The sequence below is a fragment of the Delphinapterus leucas genome, chromosome 2, assembly GCF_059928025.1.
Source record: "Delphinapterus leucas isolate spDelLeu-1000000601 "Yukka" chromosome 2, BTC_Dleu_Yukka2, whole genome shotgun sequence".
NCBI classification, from domain to species: Eukaryota; Metazoa; Chordata; class Mammalia; order Artiodactyla; family Monodontidae; genus Delphinapterus; species Delphinapterus leucas.
In genome coordinates, this window is record NC_143130.1 from 84,893,017 (window position 1) to 84,917,292 (window position 24,276).

At 42.1% G+C, this 24,276-nt stretch overlaps 2 protein-coding genes and 2 pseudogenes across 2 annotated transcripts in view; all 4 read left to right on the forward strand.

Moving 5' to 3' along the window:
* The window catches only part of GNB5 (G protein subunit beta 5), a 42,854-nt gene extending 41,414 nt beyond the window's left edge, over nt 1-1,440 (forward strand). Inside the window, 1 exon segment of the mRNA XM_089907223.1 lies at nt 2-1,440. Within this exon segment, the coding sequence (XP_089763349.1) occupies nt 2-43 (42 nt within the window). The 3' untranslated portion in view covers nt 44-1,440.
* A 3,981-nt stretch (nt 1,441-5,421) lies between these two features.
* BCL2L10 (BCL2 like 10) overlaps nt 5,422-24,276 on the forward strand; it is a 161,926-nt gene continuing 143,071 nt past the window's right edge. Inside the window, 4 exon segments of the mRNA XM_089906239.1 lie at nt 5,422-5,432; nt 7,164-7,477; nt 7,480-7,796; nt 13,648-13,774. Of these exon segments, the coding sequence (XP_089762365.1) occupies nt 5,422-5,432; nt 7,164-7,477; nt 7,480-7,796; nt 13,648-13,774 (769 nt within the window).
* Nucleotides 11,370-12,683, forward strand: LOC111177613 (T-complex protein 1 subunit delta pseudogene; annotated as a pseudogene).
* Nucleotides 12,247-13,207, forward strand: LOC149750188 (T-complex protein 1 subunit delta pseudogene; annotated as a pseudogene).

The following is a 24,276-nucleotide window of genomic DNA, read 5'->3' on the forward strand; positions in this document are numbered from 1 at the left end:
TAGGTACCTGAGAATAGAATTTGAAATCGTCACATGTAAATAGATCTTGCTCCTAGAGGATCTCAGAGTTTATTGCAACTTAGCTTAAGGGAGCAGCTCCATGACTGAAAGTTCAGCAAGCATCTCCAATATTACTGTTAAAACCACCACCCTGGAAAGATCCCAGTGTGAGCCTTTAGCACTATGAGAACACCTTCAAGTACAGTGTTTTTCACTTCAGACACTTTTTAAAATGTATCTGTTTTTAAGGTTATTCTAAACTATCGTCTCAACTCATTCTATCCCCAGTACAGTTCAGCATATAATATATTCCATATTGTTTCCTTGAATCAAATTTATTTTTCGGAGCACTTTAAAAGCTGATTTTTCTCAGTGTACACTGTGACTTTTGGAACGTTCCCCTGCAAGTGCTGACTTTAATGGACTGTGTGAGAAGGACAGTGTTAATTGGTCTTTGATAGAAGACAATGCCAATTCCAAATGTAATTCGACAGAATCAATTTTTTTAAAGTGTGTTTTTATGGTGAAAGTATCCTTTTCAGCCTTGCGTCCTATTGTATTTTTTCGGATAAAACATTTTCATATGTGCAAACAGTTATAAATGAAGCAGAGATATCATAAGATAGAAGGTTTGATGTGTGAATCTTGTGATGGTGGGATATATCTCTGCATCATGGGGACAGGACGTTTTCTTAGAGGGAAAAGCTGAATGTTGTTTGTGACACAAATGCTTCTCAGAGCAACCAGAACCTTTCTGTGTGGGAACACAAGACAGTAAACTCATTTAAAAACCTGTTTGTAGTGTTAGACGTATTAGGATTAGTAGCATCTACTCAGGCTAAAATGAATCTTGTTCATATCAGTTATACTCATCTTTATTGCATCGCAAGTGCAATTACATATACAAATTAATTGATAGGCCTCGAATGATAATGTCTTTGCTTCACTTATATTGAGGAAAAATGACATAAAATATATCTTGTCTTTATGTGAAATTCAGCAGTTCCTTCTGGAAGGTACCAAGTGCTTTAGTTACAGGATCCCTTATTTTCTGTTCTGTTTTGTTTTAAGGTGTAGAGGCTGATTCTCTGTTTTAGAAAACTCCTCAGTCATAAAGATGGCATGCATCACTTAGGGAAAGAAAAGGTCATCTCAGACCAAAAATAGTTCCTGGGTGAGGCTTGCCCTGTGGGTGGTCTGGGGTCTGGCAGGCCAGGTTCTCGTGGTGCCCGAGGGCTGTGTGTGCTGAGTCCCCTGGATCCTCGGTCCCCTCTCCTGGCCCTGCTCCAGCCTGGCCCTTTTCCTAATGGTAGTTCTGGCTTTGCAGGCCCAGCCGCAGGCTCTGCTGCTTGAAGTTGCCCTTCCAGGGCTGGAGCCATCCGACAGGCCTGGACCCAGTGCCCCTGTAAACCTCAGGGGGCGTGCCAGGACCACCTGCAAAACAACTTGTTCAGGTATCAAGATGGGCCCAGTCAGTCAAAAATTACCCAAGCCAGCTTTTCAATCAACTCTTTTTAAATAAACATAATGATTATATGCAATCATTTGCCAAGAAAACATTTACCAAGGGTTTTACTACACAACAGGCCCTGGAGTAGAGAGAGAAAATATGAAAAGGCTCCTGCTCACCCCCCTACCCCCTCACCCCCCCTCCTCCTGCATCCCCCAGACCTCCACCCCGCCCTACCCACCTTGAGAGCCCAGAGGGAAGATTCCAGTCTGAACAGGGGCTCAGGGAAATGGGCACAGGGTCTACCCAGCTCCTGCCAACTGCTGAAGGGCTGGCCCCACAATGTGTCCTGTGAAATTCCCAAGCTCTGCTCCCAGAATGTTCCTGAGCTTGTTCCTGGGCTCCTAGTTATGGCATCCCCTTCCCTCTCTCCCACACACCTTTTTGTGTCTCTGCACTCTGACCTGGGCCTCCCAGAAGTGAAGGAAGGCAGGGCAAAGGAAAAGTCACCCAGACTCTGGGGAAGCAAATTCAAGGTTATATGTTTGGAGAGGTGGGGGAGCATCTTCAGTATATGTGCAAAATAGCCCCTAACTTTCCAATCAACAAAGTGACCACAATGTGACCACATTTCAGCCATAAAAAGAAATGAAATTGAGTTATTTGTAGTGAGGTGGATGGAACTAGAGACTGTCATACAGGGTGAAGTAAGTCAGAAAGAGAAAAACAAATACTGTATGCTAACACATACATATGGCATCTTAAAAAAAAATGGTTCTGAAGAACCTAGGGGCAGGACAGGAATAAAGATGCAGATGTAGAGAATGGACTTGAGGACATGGGGAGGGGGAAGGGTAAGCTGGGACGAAGTGAGAGAGTGGCATGGACTTATATACGCTACCAAATGTAAAACAGATAGCTAGTGGGAAGCAGCCGCATAGCACAGGGAGATCAGCTCTCCGTACTTTGTGACCACCTAGAGTGGTGGGAGAGAGATGCAAGAGGGAGGGGATATGGGGATATATGTATACGTAAAGCTGATTCACTTTGTTATACAGCAGAAACTAACACACCATTGTAAAGCAATTATACTCCCATAAGGATGTTTAAAAAAATAATAAATAATAATTTTTTTAAAAGTGACCTTCAAGGCCCTAAGAAAGTATTCCCTCAAACACTCACCCCCATGGGCAGTTAGCCACCTCCCCTATAAGTATTTAATCTCACAGTGCCTGTTGTTTAGTATTTATTGATGAAATACTTGGTTGGAAATATACTACACCACATGGAAACTGAAGGATAAACCCCGGGTAATAAATTATATTTTGCATATTCAAAATAATGCTGAGTGGAGTGTTTTAATCTGGTTTTCTTTTTTTAGAGGACTTGGAGGCAAAGCTACCAAACCATTGTGGTAAAGGGGCCAAATAGATGTGCCCTGAGGTGTGCATAGCCTTGGACACCCCCTTTCCAGCCAGAGAAGAGAAAGGTTAGGCAGACAGGGGGGTCAAACAAGGAGGTATGTGATGACAGGTGTTTGTGGGAAATACCTGTGAACTGAAACCAAGGCAGCTGCTTTGGAGGGAATGGGCGGCTGGCCTCCCAGAAGTAGGGCCCTGCTGCTGGTCCTGTTCTGGAATGAGCCCAAGGCCAGAGCAGGCACCCCATATCCACTTCCCTCTTCCCACCCTGGACCTCCTCTATACCCTTCCCGGGATTATAAGTGGCTTAAAAGCAGTACAGGTTGTAAGGGCCTTAGCATCCCTTGCCTCTCATAGTTGCTTGGCCATCTGGCTAGAAGGTGGTCCTGCTGACACTAGGACTCATCTCTAAGAGGGGGACGGCATGGGGACAAAGGATGTGCACCTAGTTTCAGACCCAGCTCTACCACTTTTACAGGATATACAGTGTCTAAATTTGTCTCAGCCTTAGTTCCCTCATCTAGGAAATGGGACAGTTCCAAGGTATGTAAAGTACCTTCCCCTCCTCCCTTTCCTGTTCCCTTCTTCTCCTTTCCAACTCCTTTCCCTTCTCCCTCCTTCTCCCCACTCCCTTGCAACATCTCCTCCCTCCTCTCTCTTCTTCTTTTTTTTTTTGCGGTACGCGGGCCTCTCACTGCTGTGGCCTCTCCCGTTGCGGAGCACAGGCTCCGGACACGCAGGCTCAGCGGCCATGGCTCACGGGTCCAGCCGCTCCGCGGCATGTGGGATCCTCCCGGACCAGGGCACGAACCCGTGTCCCCTGCATCGGCAGGCGGGCTCTCAACCACTGGGCCACCAGGGAAGCCCATCTTCTTGTCTCACCTCTTTCCTTATCCCCTTCCTCCTCCCCCCTTTCCCCCTCTTCTTCTCCCCCTCCTCTCTATATTCCCCTTCCTCTTGTTCATTCTTTTCTCTCCTCTCCCCCCACCCCACATAAGCGATCCCTACTCATGTATCAAATTGGTAATTATCATCAGTTAGAGATTCATCTGGGCCAGTGGTTCTCAAAGTTTTCCATCTTAGGATCCCTCTACACTCTTAAAAATTATTGAGGACCCCAAAGAGCTTTTTGTTTATATGGATTATACCTATCAGTATTTATCATATTAGAAATTCAAACTGAGAAAAATCATAAAACAAGAATACAGAAGCTCATATTCCAGTGATGATGCCTTCACCACACATCAGTAGCCTCTGGAAAACTCCTGAGAAAGTGAGTGTTTTAAAAGCCACACATATTATTATGTAATATGTATTATTATAAAAATAGTTTTGACCTTGGAGGATCCCCTGGAAGGACTCCCAGGGTCAGATCAACTTTGAAAGCAGCTTATCTGGGCTAATGAGCCCTTTTCCAGCCCCTCCCTGTGAGACCTCCCTGGGGCCATTCAGGCCCTTGTAGGGGTTTGGAAGTGGAGGAAGAAGGTAATTGAGAGAGGGGGGCTCAAACGGAGGCTCTGGGGCAACCATATGCTGCACAGGAGGGGCCCTGCGGGCACAGAGAGGCAGTGGGAAAGGCAAGAGACCAATGGGGGCTGTGAATCACTGAAAAGCTCTAGATATTTTCAGTATTTTAAAAACAAAAACAAAACCAGAAACCATATAAGTAAGGCTCACCCAAAATGTCACATCTTGATTTTTTGGTTAAAAATGGGACAAGCGAGCCTGGTAACCCTGGTCAACTCATACTAATAATACAAGCTCCTCTGTAAAGAGCTTTTACTATGTGCCAGGTACTATGCTAAGGCCTTTGCACATACCAACTCATGTAATCCTTGTAACAGCCTATAATGCAGTTTATTGCCTCCATTTCATCGGTGGGGAAATTGAAGTTGGGAGGGCTGAATAACTTGCTCATGGTCGCCCAGCTTCTGAGCGGCAGAGGGGGGATTGTAACCAAATCTGACTGCACACTGCATAGGAAATTCTGTGTGGAGGTTAATTTATTCATTTGTTGTTTGATTGCACTGATAACTATTAGAGTTAACCAATGGCAGGGCCAGAGGATCTACCACTAACCCCCAAGCTACTCCAAATCTAAGAAAAAACTGTGTGCTTGCTGCTAAAATATAATGTCCAAAAAGATAAAATCATGACTCCCTTGAAAATAAAACATGAAGATATATCAAAATGTTTATTTAACTTAATAATTAATAAGGGAATTCATAAGATGTCACAACCAGCTCAGCTTGACGTACAGAGATGTATATTCCCTTCGGGCAAAATTCATATGGCTCACCATAGAGGAATCACTGGCACTGGCAGATCAGGCACTCAGCAGTAGCATTAGCCAGCTCAGCCTTTGTAAGGGGAGTTCTGTTGTTGCCACATCCTCGCTCCCTGCTGCATGGCCTCTTCATTCACAGTCCCATGGAGCAAGCACTGTGGCAGCTGTGTAAAGAAGCTCTCCGACCTCCACAGAGCACAGGAATTTGTCTACCTGATTATTAAGAGTCTTCTCTGCAGTGACTGCCCTTTGGAGGCGTTGACATGGGAGATGGGTATCTTCATTCTGCCTCTTCAGAGGGGTCCAGCCACGTATCTCTGTCCAAGATTTCCTTGTCACCAATCTTCAAGGCCCTGACCATCCAGCCAAACCATCAGCAACTGCCCATGAATCAATGTAGATCTGTACTCTGGCCATCTCTCCCCCCAGACATAGTGTACAGTCATATATCCTGTTTGAATTTCTGCCCACTGGGAGGATTTTCCTTCACCATTGTCTTCACAGTCCCCCATGAGTGGGGCTATAATGCTCCAGCTGTCCACTTTCATGTAGTACCAGCATATCATACAGACCCATCTATAATCCAGGCTTGAGTTTTCTCCCTCAGTCAGCTGGTCATAAGCAATCCCCTGAAGGTCATAGGCATGGAACAAGAGAAGCGGCAGACAACAGGGGCTGTGTTGCAGGGGTCTGAGCCGCCTACTCACAATTTACTTGTACCTCATGGACCCGCCTGAGTTCAGTCTTTCATATACCATTTCCACTCGATCAAAGATTGCTGCTGTGCACACCCAACCTTAAAACAAGGCACGTCAGACAACGTCCATATTATGAGGAGAACTCAAGCTGCATGGTCACCTCATTCAGCCTCTACGAAGACCTAGTAGCAAGCCAGAACCTGCTTCTCAAAAGGATCGTCATCTGCAGAAGAGGACGTAGATTTGCTTCACAGTCCTAGAGGTCTGCACCATAACTGTATCGGTGCTTGCCAGAGGCTCCATACAGCTTCTCTATTTGACACTTCAAGTATCATTGGACCCGCTGGATCATAAAACCCAAGTGATAGAGTAGCTTGTACTGTAGCCTAGACAGCTGCAGAGCCTTCTCTTGTTCTGCTTCCCAATCCATCCGCCTATAGATGGGTTGAGGTTGCATACTCAAATGTGTATGTTGCCTCCAGAGTGACCTACCAAGGGTTGTGCCTCTTTCTTTTTGTCGGTGATACAAGCCGCAGCAATTCATCTTCCACCCTGACGGGGATATTTCAAAATGCTCCAGACCAATGAACCCTCACAAATTTCACTGCTGGTACAATTCTATGTCAGTCTGTGTCCAATCAGGAGAAAGAAGCCATAGAGTAACATGAACAGAGAAAGATTAGTATAAGAAGTATTAACTATAATAGGGAATTGGAGTAACGGACTGGCCAGTAAAAAGTGGAGAATTCTAAGCAATATAGGGATGGTAGCTTTCGGAAGCAGCCAAAAGCTGGGTACTCCCTCAACCTCTATTGTGGTGATAATTTAACTGTGCTGTGATTGCCTGTTTCTTTGTCCCATCGCTAGACTCTAGGGTCCTTGAGAGCAGGAACCACATGCCTTGTTCTCCATTATATCTCCAGTGCCAAGGGGGAGACCTACCACCCCAAAGACTAGGAGTAAATGAGTGAATGAATGAGTGAATGCAGCCAATATTGGCACTCTAGCAACCTGCAGGAGAATCATCCTGTTTCCTGCTACGTATCCCAGACCCAAAGAAAGGTACCTCCCACACACACCTGGATGCTTCAGTCCAATCTGAGAAGATGCTGATAATCCTTTCAAGGGAGCCGCCAGTGGAGGGCTGTGTGTAGCCTTTGTCAACCTCTCCTAAAAAGGAGGCAAAAGTCTAGCCCAACTTCCCAGACTGTCCCCACTGGGTTCTTAGTCCCCAAGCCGAGAGCTAAACAATAACCCCAGAAGAGTCTCACTATGCCCCTGATTGCTATGTGAACACATGCACACAGCTGGGCCTCGCCTATTGGGGCCGGAACAGGTGTAGATGGGATCCCCATCAAAGGCTCCTCTCGGGACCTGGGAAAGCAACTGCCCGGGGCGGACCGGGCCGAGCCGAGACAGAGCGGAGCGGGGAGGGGCGGGGCGGGGCGGGGCGCGGGCGAGCCTAGAAAACAGGCCCGGTCAGGCCCCGGCAGAGGCGGAGTCACGGGGGACGCGTTCAGGGAGTGCACAGCCAGGCTGCTGATGGACTACCTGGAGTACTGCTCCCGCGAGCCCGGCACCCCCGTGCGGGCGCCGTCCACGCCCGTGGCCGCCGTGCTGCGCCCGTGGCCGCCTGGAAACAGAAGACCAACCTGCACTTCTTGTCGCAATACCGCGGCTTCCGCGGGAACCGCGTCGAGCTGGTGGCCTGGACGGCGCAGGAGCTACTCGCCAACAACCGTGGTGACCCCAGCTGGGGCCGCGTGGCAGCGCTCGTGACCTTCGCGGGGACGCTGCTGGAGAGGCCGCCGCGGGAGGTCCGTAGGCGGAAGAAGACGGAGAATGAAGACGTTAGCAGAGACTGCCGGTTCCTGGTGGCCTTGCTGTGTGCTCAGCTCTCCGGACGGCACCGCGCCTGGCTGATGGCGAACGGCGGCTGGGTGAGCGCGGCGGGCGCGGGGACCCGGGGCGGGTGGGCAGCCCGGGACGCGCCCACGCGGCCGGCGCCCCGAGGGACCCTGCGGCGCCAGCCCCGTGGGGCGTTCGTTTCAGCAGGCCTGGGACATTCGTGGTGAAGTCCGGCTTTCTCCTCTACTGGCGGAGTCAGTCACCAAAACAGGCCTAGCTAGACGGCTCTCATACTAACCCATTCTGAAACAGCAGCTCCCGACTTGGGTTTGCACACTTCGGCCTTGTCCTTGACCGCCCTCGGGGTTTTAGGGTGAGCTCATGTTAGGTCTGGATGCTTTGCTTAGGTAGAAATTCCCAAAGTGGCGAAGTCAGCAGCGGGGTGGCCTGGGCCAGGTGGGTTATTTCTCCAACACTTATTAGATGCACCTCTCTCCATAGACCCCCACGGCTCTGCAAGTCAAGAGCACACCAGCCTAAAACGTTAGAATGAAAAGGCAGGCCCTTGTCCAGCCCCCCCATCTCTCAGGAAGAGCTGAGGCAGAGGTCTCTGGGGGGGTGGGGGGGGCGGTGGTTGCGCGGGCACCCCGTGGTGCTGACAACTCGAGGTTCCTTAACTTTCGATTCACTGCACCCAGCCCTCAATTGGGAGATAGCCAGGCGCCCTGGCGCGCAGCTGTAAGCCATTGATCTCTGTGGTCTAGGCTAGAGCGGGAGGCCCTTGCACTGCGGCTTCTAAACTGAGCTCATAATCAGCGAGAGTCTGGCCAGCCTTCAGTAAAAGGGGAGAATGCCTCCTGGGTTCTGAGCGAGACCCCTGCTTCTTTCTTCTCCTCCTTACTGGGGTTGAATCAGCAACCGTGGTGACCCAGGTTATAGAAGAAACACAGCCAAACTATTAAAACCAACAATTAAAAAAAAAATCTAAGAATCTAGGGAAGACACTGCAGGAAACTTAGCCTCCTGTTTTGCAATTTCCTGGTAGACCTGTATTGATGAATTGGGTTCCATTTGTGGAGGAGAGGTAGTATTTGAATCAACCTTGACCTTGCATGAACAGTTTGAGGAGTTAGCATTAATTCCATTCTTTTGGGATGGGAAGGGATCGGGAGGCGGGGTCTTCAACTATTCAGGCCTGTGAACTCTCAGAACGCCACCTGAGCCGTTTGTCTTAACAAGGCATTTGGCCCCCGAGGGCACTCCGCACTAAAGAGGAAATTGATAGGGGCGCATTGTTTTTGTTCTCACGTTTTGGCTAATCACCATTGAGTAAGGAACAATCTTTTAACATCAAGAAGCAGAAATTCCACAAATGAGTAAACTAGACATGCCCACACCTCTCTCAGCTGCAGTTAAAATGCCACAGGCTGGATTTCAAGTCCCTCCCCCGCCCCCCGCCATTTTTCTGACTGGAACTGCTTGCTTTGTTGTCTCAGGGGATACCTTTCAATTTAGCGATTTGTCAGTTTCCCAAAATGGCATCAGTTCCTTGCTCAGGAAAGAACATGATACATAGTATTCTACCTTCCTCTCGGCTTTTGAAAGAAGTGAGTGAAAAGATGAGTATTCTTGCGCTAACTGACAAAGTTGTGTCCCCATGACCTTCTACCCCGTATGTTAGCCTACTTCTTACAAATACTAACTCGAAGATTCTTAATTACAAGTTACCTATTGCTCAGGATTTCCTTTTTTTTTTTTTTTTGCGGTACGCGGGCCTCTCACTGTTGTGGCCTCTCCCGTTGCGGAGCACAGGCTCAGCGGCCATGGCTCACGGGCCCAGCCGCTCCGCGGCATGTGGGATCTTCCCGGACCGGGACACGAACCTGTGTCCCCTACATCGGCAGGCGGACTCTCAACCACTGGGCCACCAGGGAAGCCCTAAGATTTCCTTTTTTTACATTTTAAATTCAGGAGTTGTCTTAGTGTTTAATTTAGAACCTCCGGTGCATTTTATTGAGTACGGGTTTTGAGTGTTATGAAGCAATCTAGGTTCTCTTCTCCCTCCCCTTATAGGATGGATTTTGTCTCTTCTTCCAACGCTCATTGCAGCCATCTTGGGAAAGACAGCTGGTCTGGGTTTTTCTCTCATACTCTACAGCAATGATCTTAATCTACTTCTGGTCAAAATTATCGTGAGTTCTAAAATTCTTAACTCATTTCTGCCTGCCGAACTGTGACCAGCCAAGCAAATTTGAGATGTGAAAGAACAAACCAGAGTAAACCACCTCCTGAGACATTTTTACCTGCATTCATATGAGTCCTACCGTGATTCAGCCAGCATTTTAACTCCTGACAAGTACTGAGAGATATTAGGACAAAGGCACAAATGGCTCTTCTTTAAATGGGAGACACAAGGGTCCAAAGGCTTATTGCTCCAAAGAATTACAGAAGAAACTGCTTTCCATTAAATAGGAAATACGGGGCTATTTGCTACCTTTGGATAAGAGTGGATATGTATCTCTCATTTATCCATGATTTCATGTGCTGCTGCTGACTGCTTTATCAAGGCACTGTGTCGGGGTGTAAAATGATACTACAAGTCTTCCCAGTCACAGTTTAGTTTAACAAAGAATGTAATAGTAAATCCTTTTATAAGGAATTCTTTCTAAATCCTTTAAAATGTAATTTCTGGGACTTCTAGGTTTTTAGAGTTAATATATTGAAATTTTATTTTTCTGACTTCAATAAATTATTAAATGTTTAAAGTTTTAATTTATGCATCTTTAAAAAAAAAACAGTTGGGGGCTTCCCTGGTGGCGCAGTGGTTGAGAGTCCGCCTGCCAATGCAGGGGACATGGTTTCGTGCCCCGGTCCGGGAAGATCCCACATGCCGCGGAGGCTGCGCGTCCGGAGCCTGTGCTCCGCAACTGGAGAGGCCACAACAGTGAGAGGCCCGGGTACCGCAAAAAAACAAAAACAAACAAACAAAAAAAGTTGGTTTTGCTTGGGATTCAATAAGCCTTTATTCTTAGGAGTAACTTAATTGATGACAATTTCCTTTTTATTGTCTCTTTAAATACAACACATACAATTATTTTAAACATTTAATCAATACACAGGCACATAACAAGTCCTTCTCTTTCACCTTCCATTCTGTAGTCAACCCATCGCTTGAAGTAGATGGAGAAAGAAAACTTTACCCTGTACCTGAGCCCTATGAATTTCAAAGACAAAAAATAGCTTAACAGGAGAGAAACATACAAATCTTATTTGATGTTAATGTTTTTTACAGGGACTTCATAGAAAAGAAGTGAAAACTCAAAAAGAAGCAGTAGGACTTGGGGTTTACATACCATTTTAACAAAGGGTGATAAATTGTGGAGATACGACTAAACAAAGAAAAGGGGTTTGGGCTTCCACGGGTGGTATATTGTGGGACAGTGACTAGGACTATATGAGGGAAGCTAATGGAAGATGAGGATTATTTTAGTAAAATTAATGTAGATTCATCTTGGTATTAACTCCCATCGCCAGTGATAAGAGTGTTCTCCCCTTCCTGGTACAAGAAGGCATCTTTCTCACAGGAAATTTATGCCCTGCTTTTAGGCAGCAGGGGGTCAGAGAGCCCTTCCTATATATGCTATTTCTCAGTTGCCTTCAGCTAAAATAATCAGTATGCCAAAGTGGTATATTTGGGGGTAACATGTTCTGATCCCCTTCAGTGGTTAACAGTGAACACAGTTATTCTAGTGCCCACTGGAATCTGCATCCGTCTGTCCTTCGGAGCCCACACAGACCCAACCAAGCTTGCTAGCAGCCAGGGGCAAAGCACCCATGAGGACAAGAAGCCAGCCCAGATCTGCTTCAGCAGCATCTTCATGGCCAAAGCTGTTGCTGATGCATTAGATCAAGACTTGGACCAAAAGGAATGGATAAAATGATTCAAGATGGAAGAGGTGATGTGACCATTACAAATGGTGCTACCATTCTGAGACAAACACAAGCGTTACATCCAACAGCCAGAATGCCGGTAGAGCTAAGGCTCAAGAGAAAGAAGGAAATGGCACCACAGCAGTGGTCATCGTTGCTGGCTCTCTCTTTGATTCCTGTACCAGGTTTTTTCAGAAATGGATTCATCATTTCCAGACCACTTTAGAAGGATTTGGAAAGGGTTTTGAAATCTTGACATGCCGTGACCTGTGGAAGCGAGTGGCAGAGAAGTGTTGTTCAACAGTGCAGCCACTTCACTGAGCTCAGCAGTTGTCTCTCAGTATTCAAGTCTTTCTCTTATGTGAGTGTAAATGCAGGGAGGAAAGTGATTGATCCAGCCACAGCTACTGTTGTAGATCTCAGAGATGTCAGAATAGTTAAGAAACCTGCTAATGCCCTCCAGGGTATAATGCTAAGTGAAATAAATCAGACAGAAAGACAAATACTGTGTGATCTCTCTTACAGGTGGAATCTAAAAACAAAAACAAAAAACAAGCTCATAGATAGAACAGGTTGGTGGTTTCCAGAGGTGGCGGTAGAGGGGTGAGAGGAATGGGTGGGTAAACTGTTCTTGTTTTTTTGCTTGTTTTTAGTTTAAATAAACTGTCTTTTTTTTTTAAAAAAAAAGGAAACTTGGTGGGACAATTGATGATTTTGTGTTGGTGGAAGGGCTGGTCTCTCACCCATAAGGTGGCCAATTCTGACATATCCAGAGTTGAAAAGATTAAGATTGGGCTTAAAAACAGATCATGATAAACAGTTGATTCTTAAGACATGCTCTTAGTGATCTTGTATTAAATTTCCTGATCAAAATGAAGATTGTGGTAGTTAAGGACATTGAAAAGAGAAAATATTGGAACCAAGCCAATTGCTCATACTGACCAGCTTGACTGCTGACATGCTGGGTTTGGCTGAATGAGCTGAGGGGGTCAATTTACATGGTTCTGGCACACTGCTCAAGATTACAGGCTATATTATCCCAGGAAAAAGTTATAGCTGTTGTTCCTGGTTCTAACACATTGGTGATTGAAGAAGCCGGGCCCTCAGTTCATGATGCCCTATGTGTTATTCATTGTTTAGTAAAGCAGAGAGCTCTTATTGCAGGAGGTAGTGCTCCAGAGATAGAGTGGGCCCTGTGGTTAACCAGATATTCATGAACATTGAGTGGTATGAAATCCTACTGCGTTCATGCCTTTGCAGATGTTACTACGGAGCTCATTCCATCTACACTAGCTGAAACTGCTGGACTGAATCCCATGTCTACAGTCACAGAACTAAGAAAACCGGCATGCCAAGGAGAAAAACTATAGGCATTAATGTCCAAAAGGATGGTATTTCCAACGTTTTGGAGGAACTGGTTATTCAGCCTTTGTTGGTTTCAGTCAGTGTACTGACTCTAGCAACTGAAACTGTGTGGCCCTGCAATAAACCTTTCTCTGCTCCAAACTCTGATGTTTCAGTTTGTTTTTCACTGTATGTGGGGCATATGAACTTGCATTTGGTAACAGTATGAAGTAGGACTCACTTCTTATAAAAGAAGAGTTGGGGTGGGTGTTTCAGCACTGTTTATAGATGTTCCGTTTTTTCCCAGCTAATTTGAATGTTTTCTCTAGTTTGTTGACTTATCTTTTCCTCTACTAATAGCACTCTGTCTCAATTACTATATGTTTATGACATGTTTAAACATCTGGTGTTATAGTCTAATTTACCCCCACCATTCTTCTTTCTCAAAAAAAAAAATCCTTGGCCATTTCTGTGAATTGTTTAAGTTTAATTCTGAAAACCAGTTTATAAAGAATCCATTAAGACATTGCTTTAGGATTTTGAATAGAATGGGATTGGATTGTAAATCAATTTGGAAATAAGTAGTAACTTTACAATATTGTGTCTTCCCTTCTAGGAGCATAACTCCTGTTCCACTTATTTAGGTCTCTCATGGTTTTCTTCATACAGGTCCTGTGTTTTTGCCAGGAGTATTCCAACTCTTGGAGTTCTTTTGCCACTGGGAATAGAATCTGGAGAGGATGTTTTGCCTTCCCAGAGGGAGCCTGCCTTGAAGAGAAGAGCTCACAGGACAGAGGTCAGAGATTGGAGGTGGGATGGAGCATGGAGAAAAAGTTTTGATGACGACTGAAATCTCACAATTTGGCTGAGCCTACAGCTAGTTGGGGCTCAGTAAATTTCCTTTTCTTCTTAAACTGATTTTTATTTAACTTTTATTTTATATTGGAGTATAGTTGATTAACAATGCTGTGTGAGTCTCAGGTGTACAGCAAAGTGATTCAGTTATATACATGTATCTACTCTTTTTCAAATTATTTTCCCATTTACATTGTTACATAATATTGAGCAGAGTTCCCTGTGCTATACCGTGGGTCCTTTTTGGGTATCTATTTTATATATAGCAGTGTATACATGTCAATCCCAAACTCCCTAATTATCCATCTCCACCCCCCACCCTTCCCCTCTGGTGACCATTTGCTCTGTAAGTCTGTTTCTGTTTTGTAAATAAGTTCATTTGTATCATTTTTTAAAGATTTTTATATAAGTGATATCATATGATATTTGTCTTTCCCTGTCTGACTTACTTCACTTAGTACGATAATCTCCAGGTCCATCCGTGTTGCTGCAAGTGGCATTATTTCATTCTTGTTAATGGCTGAGTAATAATCCATTATTTACATGTACCACATCTTCTTTATCCATTCATCTGTCGATGGACATTTGGGTTGCCTCCATGTCTTGGCTATTGTAAACATTGCTGCAGTGAACACTGAGGTGCATGAATCCTTTCAAACCATGGTTTTCTCCAGATATATGCCCAGGAGTGGAATTCCTGGATCAAATGGTAGCTGTATTTTTAGTTATTTTAAGGAACCTCCATACTATTCTCCTTAGTAGCTGTACCAATTTACATTCCTACCAATAATGTAGGAGGGTTCCCTTTTCTCCACACCCTCTTCAGCATTTATTGTTTCTAGATTTTTTGATGATGGCCATTCTGACCTGTGTGAGGCGATGTCTCATTGTAGTTTTGATTTGCATTTCTCTAATGATTAATGATGTTGAGCATTCTTTCATGTGTTTGTTGGCAATCTGTATATCTTCTTTGGAGAAATGTCTGTTTAGGTCTTCTGCCCATTTTTGAATTGGGTTGTTTGCTTTTTTAATGTTGAGCTTCATGAGCTGCTTGTAAATTTTGGAGATTAATGCTTTGTCAGTTGCTTCATTTGCAAATATTTTCTCCCATTCTGAGGGTTGTCTTTGGGTCTTGTTTATGGTTTCCTTTGCTGTGCAAAAGCATTGAAGTTTCATTAGGTCCCATTTGTTTTTATTTCCATTTCTCTAGGAGGTGGGTAAAAAGGATCTTGCTGTGATTTATGTCATAGAGTGTTCTTCCTTTGTTTTCCTCTAAGAGTTTGATGGTATCTGGCCTTACATTTAGGTCTTTAATCCATTTTGAATTTATTTTTGTATATGGTGTTAGGGAGTGTTCTAATTTCATACTTTTACATGTACTTGTCCAATTTTCCCAGCACCACTTATTGAAGAGGCTGTCTTTTCTCCACTTTATATTGTTGCCTCCTTTATCAAAGGTAAGGTGACCATATATGCGTGGGTTTATCTCTGGGCTTTCTATCCTGTTCCATTGATCTATATTTCTGTTTTTGTGCCAGTACCATACTGTCTTGATTACTGTAGCTTTGTAATATATTCTGAAGTCAGGGAGCCTGATTCCTCCAGCTCTGCTTTTCTTTCTCAAGATTGCTTTGGTTATTCGGGGTCTTATGTGTTTCCATACAAATTGTGAAAAATTTTTTTTCTAGTTCTGTGAAAAATGCCAGTGGTAGTTTGATAGGGATTGCAAGGAATCTGCAGATTGCTTTGGGTAGTAGAGTCATTTTCACAATGTTGATTCTTCCAATCCAAGAACATGGTATATCTCTCCATCTATTTGTATCATCTTGAATTTATTTCATCGGTGTCTTATAATTTTCTGCATACAGGTCTTTTGTCTCCTTAGGTACGTTTATTCCTAGATATTTTATTTTTGTTGCAATGGTATATGGGAATGTTTTCTTAATTTCACCTTCAGATTTTTCATCACTAGTGTATAAGAATGCCAGAGATTTCTGTGCATTAATTTTGTATCCTGCTACTTTACCAAATTCATTGATTAGCTCTAGTAGTTTTCTAGTAGCATCTTTAGGATTCTCTATGTATAGTATCATGTCATCTGCAAACAGTGACAGCTTTACTTCTTCTCTGATTTGGATTCCTTTTATTTCTTTTTCTTCTCTGATTGCTGTGGCTAGAACTTCCAAAACTATGTTGAATAAGAGTGGTGAGAGTGGGCAACCTTGTCTTGTTCCTGATCTTAGTGGAAATGGTTTCAGTTTTTCACCATTGAGGACGATGTTGGCTGTGGGTTTGTCATATATGGCCTTTATTATGTTGAGGAAAGTTCCCTCTATGCCTACTTTCTGCAGGGTTTTTTATCATAAATAGGTGTTGAATTTTGTCGAAGGCTTTCTCTGCATCTATTGAGATGATCATATGGTTTTTGTCCTTCAGTTTGTTAATATGGTATATCACATTGATTGATTTGCATCTATTGAAGAATCCTTGCATTCCTGGAATAAACCCTACTTGATCATGGTGTATGATCCTTTTTATGTGCTGTTGGATTCTGTTTGCTAGTATTTTGTTGAGGATTTTTGCATCTATGTTCATCAGTAATATTGGCCTATAGTTTTCTATCTCTGTGACATCTTTGTCTGGTTTTGGTATCAGGGTGATGGTGGCCTTGTAGAATGAGTTTGGGAGTGTTCCTCCCTCTGCTATATTTTGGAAGAGTTTGAGAAGGATAGGTGTTAGCTTTTCTCTAAATGTTTGATAGAATTAGCCTGTGAAGCCATCTTTTCCTGGCCTTTTGTTTTTTGGAAGATTTTTAATCACAGTTTCAATGTCAGTGCTTGTGATTGGTCTGTTCATATTTTCTATTTCTTCCTGGTTCAGTCTCGGAAGTTGTGCATTTCTAAGAATTTATCTGTTTCTTCCAGGTTGTCCATTTTATTGATATATAGTTACTTGTAGTAATCTCTCATGATCCTTTGTATTTCTGCAGTGTCAGTTGTTACTTCTCCTTTTTCATTTCTAATTCTGTTGATTTGAGTCTTCTCCCTTTTTTTTTTTTTTTTTTTGCGGTACGCGGGCCTCTCACTGTTGTGGCCTCTCCCGTTGTGGAGCACAGGCTCCGGACACGCAGGCTCAGCAGCCATGGCTCACGGGCCCAGCTGCTCCGCGGCATGTGGGATCTTCCCGGACTGGGGCAGGAATCTGTGTCCCCAGCATCGGCAGGTGGACTCTCAACCACTGTGCCACCAGTGAAGCCCCTCCCTTTTTTTCTTCATAAGTCTGGCTACTGGTTTATCAATTTTATCTTCTCAAAGAACCAACTTTTAGTTTTAATGATCTTTGCTATCATTTCCTTCATTTCTTTTTCATTTATTTCTGATCTGATCTTTATGATTTCTTTCCTTCTGCTAACTTTGGTGGGTTTTTTGTTCTTCTTTCTCTAATTGCTTTAGGTGCAAGCTTAGGTTGTTTATTCGAGATGTTTCTTGTTTCTTAAGGTAGGATTGTATAGCTATAAAGTTCCCTCTTAGAACTGCCTTTGCTGCATCCCATAGGTTATGGGTCATTGTGTTTTCATTGTCATTTGTTTCTAGGTAGTTTTTTATTTTCCTCTTTGATTTCTTCAGTGATCTCTTGGTTATTAGTGTGTTGTTTAGCCTCCATGTGTTTGTATTTCTTACAGATTTATTCCTGTATATCTAGTCTCATAGCGCTGTGGTCGGAAAAGATACTTGATACGATTTTAATTTTCTTAGATTTACCAAGGTTTGATTTGTGACCCAAGAGATGATCTATCCTGGAGAAGGTTCCATGAGCACTTGAGAAGAACGTGTATTCTGTTGTTTTTGGATGGAATGTCCTATAAATATCAATTAAGTCCATATTGTTTAATGTATCATTTGCAGCTTGTGTTTCTTTATTTTCATTTTGGATGATCTGTCCATTGGTGAAAGTGGGGTGTTAAAGTTCCCTGCTATGACTGTGTTACTGTCGATTTCCTCCTTTACGGCTGTTAGTATTTGCCTTATGTATTGAGGTGCTCCTATGTTGGGTGCATAAATATTTACAATTGTTATATCTTCTTCTTGGATCCATCCCTAGATCATTATGTAGTGTCCTTCTTTGTCTCTTGTAATACTCTTTGTTTTAAAGTCTATTTTGTCTGATATGAGAATTGCTACTCCAGCTTTCTTTTGCTTTCCATTTGCATGGAATATCTTTTTCCATCCCCTCACGTTCACTCTGTATGTGTCCCTAGGACTGAAGTGGGTCTCTTGTAGACAGCATATATATGGGTCTTGTTTTTGAATCCATTCAGCCAGTCTATGTCCTTTGGTTGGAGCATTTAATCCATTTACATTTAAAGTAATTATCGATATGTATGTTCCTATGACCATGTTCTTAATTGTTTTGGGTTTGTTATTTTACGTCTTTTCCTTCTCTTGTGTTTCCTGTCTAGAGAAGTTCCTTTAGCATTTGTTGTAAAGCTGGTTTGGTGGTGCTGAATTCTCTTAGCTTTTGCTTGTCTGTAAAGGTTTTAATTTCTCTGTCAAATCTGAATGAGATCCTTGCTGGGTAGAGTAATCTTGGTTGTAGGGTTTTCTCTTTCATCACTTTAAATATGTCCTGCCAGTCCCTTCTGGCTTGCAGAGTTTCTGCTGAAAGATCAGCTGTTAACCGTATGGGGATTCCCTTATGTGTTACTTGTTGCTTTTCCCTTGCTGCTTTTAATATTTGTTCTTTGTATTTAATTTTTGATAGTTTGATTAATACGTGTCTTGGCGTGTTTCTCCTTGGATTTATCCTGTATGAGACTCTCTTGTGCACATGAGACTTTGAGTTTCTGTTTGCCCCAGTCCTGTAGAAGTCCTGTAATCAAACCCCACTCGCCTTCAAAGCCACATTATCTGGGGACTCCTCCTCCCATTGCTTGACCACCAGGCTGGGAAGCCTGACATGGTGCTCAGAACTTTCACTCCTGTGGGATAACTTCTGTGGTATAATTGTTTTACAGTTTGTGGGTTGCCCACCTGGCAGGTATATGATTTGATTTTATCATGATTGCACCCCTCCTACCATCTTGTTGTGGCTACTTCTTTGTCTTTGGATGTAAGGTATCTTTTTTGGTAGGTTCCAGCATTTTTTTATTGATGGTTGTTCAGCAGTTAGTTGTGATTTTGGTGTTTTTGTAAGAAGCGGGTGAGCTCATGTCCTTCTACTCCACCATCTTGAGCTAATCTCTAAACTGATTTTTTTTTACAAGTGAAACTCAATTCATTATTGAGTCACAGAATCAATTTTTCCCTGTTACATTTGTTAGTAAGTAATGGCTGTCATAAAAAGAAACGTAATGTGGGTTTTAAATCTGGCTATTTTGAACTCTAACTAGTTGGAACTAATGTTTCTCAATTTATACCTCACTTTCTTTTTCTTGGATAATTGTATAAAATGATGGGGATAGTTGTTTTCTACCAGGAATTCCCTTGGTTTCTGGTCTGTTGATGGCCTTCTTTACTTCCATCATTTTTTTTTTTCATTTTAGCCTTTTAGGAGGGAAGAGTTGTGGTGTCATTGCTCAGACCATAATTTAACCTAGGATCTCTCAGGTTCTTTGAGTAAATTAAGGATTAGACACACCTATGTTAATCCTCTGTGGTAAGAAAAAAATAGTACCTTAACAGCACTGACAGTGCTGAGTGATGAATCATTCCAGGTTTTGGATATGTTTTTGACTGGACTGTCTAGCCACAAGAGGATGAAATATTTTTCCCATGTGGTAATTTTGTCATTGTTCTTAGCATGTGTATGCTTGTTCCACAAGCTAAGTATTGTGGGCTCATGAGAAGAAGATGAGTAGCATTATGTAGCACTGAGTAATGTGACAGTTCAGGACACTCTTGGGGTGCTGGGTTGGAGTGCATTCTCAAATTTATCCTGCATTTCTAGTTTCTAGCTGGGCACTTCTAGGTAAATGCTGTTGCTTCAAACTCATCCATTTTTTCCAGTTGTCCTTTTCCCGTAGTTCTTTTGGACCCCACTCCCCTTCATCTCCCTACTGCTTTTCCCAACCCACACTACTATCATTCTGAGGGTGTATTCTTTTCCCTCTTTTAATCAAAATGTTCTCTAATCTTCCTCTAGAAGCCCTTCTCTGCTCCACATGCCCCACATTTATGACCTTAAAACCTCCTTTCCAGCTCTCTTTGACCACTTTTCATCCTCATATATGCCAAATCCATCTGCAACTTTGCTACCTGGAATAACTAGTAAAATGCTTCTCAGGGATGCATCCTTGTTTAAAGATCTTTATTGGTTCCTCATGGCCTGCAGTGGAAACAGTCCAGATCCCGAGACCAGCTTTCCCTCATTCCGGCCTCATATTCCTGCCAGTCTGTCCCACTGTCCCCTAGATTCATGTTGTCTGTCCTGTCTCTGAACCAGTTTTGTGTTCATGCCATTTCCTCAACAACAACACTCTTTCCCATCCATCACTCGCTGAAATTCTTCAATACCCATATTAAATTTTGTCTCTTCAGTGAAATTTCAAGAAAACATCTCTCTCTTACTGCTAAGTTCTCTTTGGCTTAAACTGCCACTTTTTATTTTAGTTCTTACCTTACTTACTACTCCCCTTCCCTTCTCTCACCTCCATCAAATGGGCTAAATTATTAAAATAAGCACAAATCCCTGACTTCTACTACCCTCAACTCATTATCAACAGAAAGCCAAACACATAAAGTGTTCAGAATACTTAATAATGGCTCTTCATTAGCTCTTCAATGGCTCTCAGGTGCACGGAATCACATCAGTCATAATTATTAGTTCAGGCCATACACATCATTAATCCATGCCTGCACGGACTGCTTATTTTTAATGAAATAACCATGAATACACCACACAGTATAAAAGCTAGGACCTTAACCAAAACATACCTGGTTCTGTGGTCTTTCCCAAAGGTTTGCTTCTGCAAGTACTTACAACTACGGAAATGCAGTGCTATGAAAGTGGGGCAATCAGGACTAATATGTATGTATGCATGTATGTATATGGGATCTTAGTTCCCTGATCAGGGATTGAACCCGAGCCCTCGGTAGTGAAAGCACAGAGTCCTAACCACTGGACCGCCAGGGAATTCCCTTTTTTCAGCTTTTTTTTTTTTTTTTGGAGGGCTAATTTAGAATGAGGATTCAAGGAGGGCCTCCCTGTAGAGGTGATGTTTGAGTCGCAGGAGGAGTGGAGAGCCCTGGGGGAAGGGGAGAGAAGAGAGCAGAGAAACTAGGGGTGTGATGGAAACCAAGAAGAGGTGGCGCTTGAAGAAGTCAGGACTCCTTAATGTCACGTGATAGAAACTGCAGCAGTAATTTAGGGCTGAATTGCTTTCTAATTTACCCACACAGCTCCTGCCTGGCATGGGGGTCTTCATTTTCCTCCCTCTGGATGTTTTTTGTCGGGGGGTGGGGGAGAAGGTCACAGTTTTTTTTTTCAGTTTTATTGAGATATAATTGACATACATCACTGCATAAGTTTAAGGTATACAACATAATGGCTTAACTTACATATATTATGAAATTATTACTACAACAAAAAGAAAATTTTTTTCCTGTTATGAGAACTCAGGATCTACACTCTTAACAACTTTCCTATATATCATACAGCAGTGTTAACTATAATTATCATGTTGTACATTACATCCCTGGTACTTTTTTATCTTATAACTGGAAGTTAGTACCTTTTGACCACCTTCATTCAATTCTCCCTCCCCCCATCCCCTACCTTTGGTAACCACAGATTTTGTTTTGTTTTGTTTTGTTTTAGATTTGTTTAGTTTGTTTTGTTTTGTTTTAGATTTCACATATATGTGAGATCATACAGTATGTCTTTCTCTGACTTATTTTACTTCACATTATGTCTTCAAGGTCCATCCACGTTGCAAATGGCAGGATTTCCTCATTATTTTTTTATGGCTGAATAATACTCGTGTGTGTGTGTGTGTGTGTGTGTGTGTGTGTGTGTGTGTAGAAAACCCTGAAGTCTCCACCTAAAAATTATTAGAACTGATAAATTCAGCAAAGTTGTAGGATACAAGATTAACATACAGAAGTCTGTTGCTTTTCTATACACTAATATTGAACTAACATACGTACACCACAACTTCTTTTTCTATTCATCCATTGACAGACACTTAAGGTTTTTCCATGTCTTGGGTATTGTAAATAATGCTGCTATGAACATGAGAGTACACATATCTCTTTGAGTTAATGTTTTCATTTCTTTTGGATATATTCCCAGAAGTCAAATTGCTAAATCATATGGTAGTTGCATTTTTAATTTTTAAGGTTTCTTCATACTGTTTGCCACAATAGCTGTACCAAAAATGCACAAGGGGTTCCTTTTCTCCACATCCTCTTTTTTGTCTTTTTGATGACCATTTTTTATATGGTGTGAGGAAATGTTCTAATCTCATTGTTTTACATGTGACTGTCAGTTTTGCCAGCACCATTTATTGAAGAAACTGTCTTTCTCCATTGTATATTCTTGCTTTCTTTGCTGTAAATTAATTGACCGTAAATGTGTGGGTTTGTTTCTGGGCTTTCTATTCTGTTCCATTGATCTATGTGTCTGTTTTTGTGCCAGTACCATGCTGTTTTTATTACTATACCTTTGGAGTATAGTCTGAAGTCTGGGAGGGTGACACCTCCAGCTTTGTTCTTTTTTCTCAAGATTGCGTTTGCAATTTGGGATCTTTTGTGTTTCCATATGAATTTTAGGATTATTTGTTTTAGTTCTGTGAAGAATGTCATGGGTATTTTAATAGGGGTTGCATTAAATCTGTAGCTTGCTTTGGGTAGTATGGCCATTTTAATAATATTAATTCTTCAATCAGAGAGCATAGGATAACTTTCCATTTCTTTGTATCATCTTCCATTTCCTTCCTCAGAATTTTATAGTTTTCAGAGTATAGGTCTTTCACTTCCTTGATTGTTTATTCCTAAGTATATTATTATTTTTGACACAATTTTAAATGGGATTTTTTTTTACTTCCTCTTTCTGTTAGTTCATTATTAGTGTATAGAAAAACAACAGATTTCTGTATATTAATGTTGTATCCTGCACCTTTGCTGAATTCATTTATTAGTTGTAGTTTTGGGTGGAGACTTAAGGGTTTTGTATATAAAGTATCATGTCTCTGCAAATAGTGACACTTCAACTTCTTCCCTTGAGATATGGATACTGTTAATTTCTTTTTCTTGTCTGATTGCTGTGACTAGGACTTTAATACTGTGTTAAATAAAAGTGGTGAGAGTGGGCATCCTTGTCTTGTTCCTGAATTTAGAGCAAAGGCTTTCAGCTTTTCACTGTTGAATATGATGTTAGCTGTGGGTTTGTCATAAGTGGACTTTATTATGTTGAGATTTGTTCCCTCTCTACCCACTGTAATGAGAGTTTTAATCACAAATGATGTTGAATTTCATCAAATGCTTTTTCTACATCTATTGAGATGATCATGTAGTTTTTATCCTTTTGTTAATATGGTGTATCACATTGATTGATTTTTGAATATTGAACTACCCTTTAATCCCTGGAATAAATCCAACTTCTGTGGTGTATGATCTTTTTTTATATATTGTTGGATTCAGTTTGCTAATGTTTTGAGGATTTTTGCATCTATATTCATCAAAAATACTGGCCTGTAATTTTGTTTTTTTGTAGTGTCTGTCTGGTTTTGGTATCAGGGTAACGGTGTCCTCATAGAACAAACTTGGGAGTGTTCTGTCCTCTTGAATTTTTTTGGACTAGTTTGAGAAGGGTAGATATTAGTTCTTCGTATATGTTTGGTAGAATTCCCCTGCAAAGGTGTCTGGTACTGGACTTTTGTTTACTGGGAGTTTGTTTTCAATGACAAATTCAATTTCAATTAGTGATTGGTCAGTTCCAATTGTCTGTTTCTTCTTGATTCAGTCTTTGAAGGTTGTATGTTTCTAGAAATTTGTCTGTTTCTCCTAGGTTGTCTAATTTTTTGGCATATAATTGTTCATAGTATTTGCTTATGATTTTTTTGTATCTCTGTGGTATCAGTTATTTGTCCTTTTTCACTTCTTATTTTATTTATTTGAGTCCTCTCTCTTTGCTTCTTGGTAAGTTTGTCTAAAGGTTTATCAATTTTGTTTATCTTTTCAAAAAAACAAACTCTTGGTTTCACAGTTTTTTCTATTGATTTTTTTTTTTGTCTATGTTTCCTCTCTGATCTTATTTCCTCCCTTCTGCTAATTTTCACTTGTCTTGAGGCATTTTCTGATTTCCTCTTTGATTTCTTCATTAACCTTTTGGTTTTTCAGTAGCATGATGTTTAGTCTCCACGTGTTTGTTCTTTTCCCATTTTTCTTTCTGTAATTGATTTCTAGTTTCATACTGTTGTGTTAAAAAAACGATTGATATAATTTC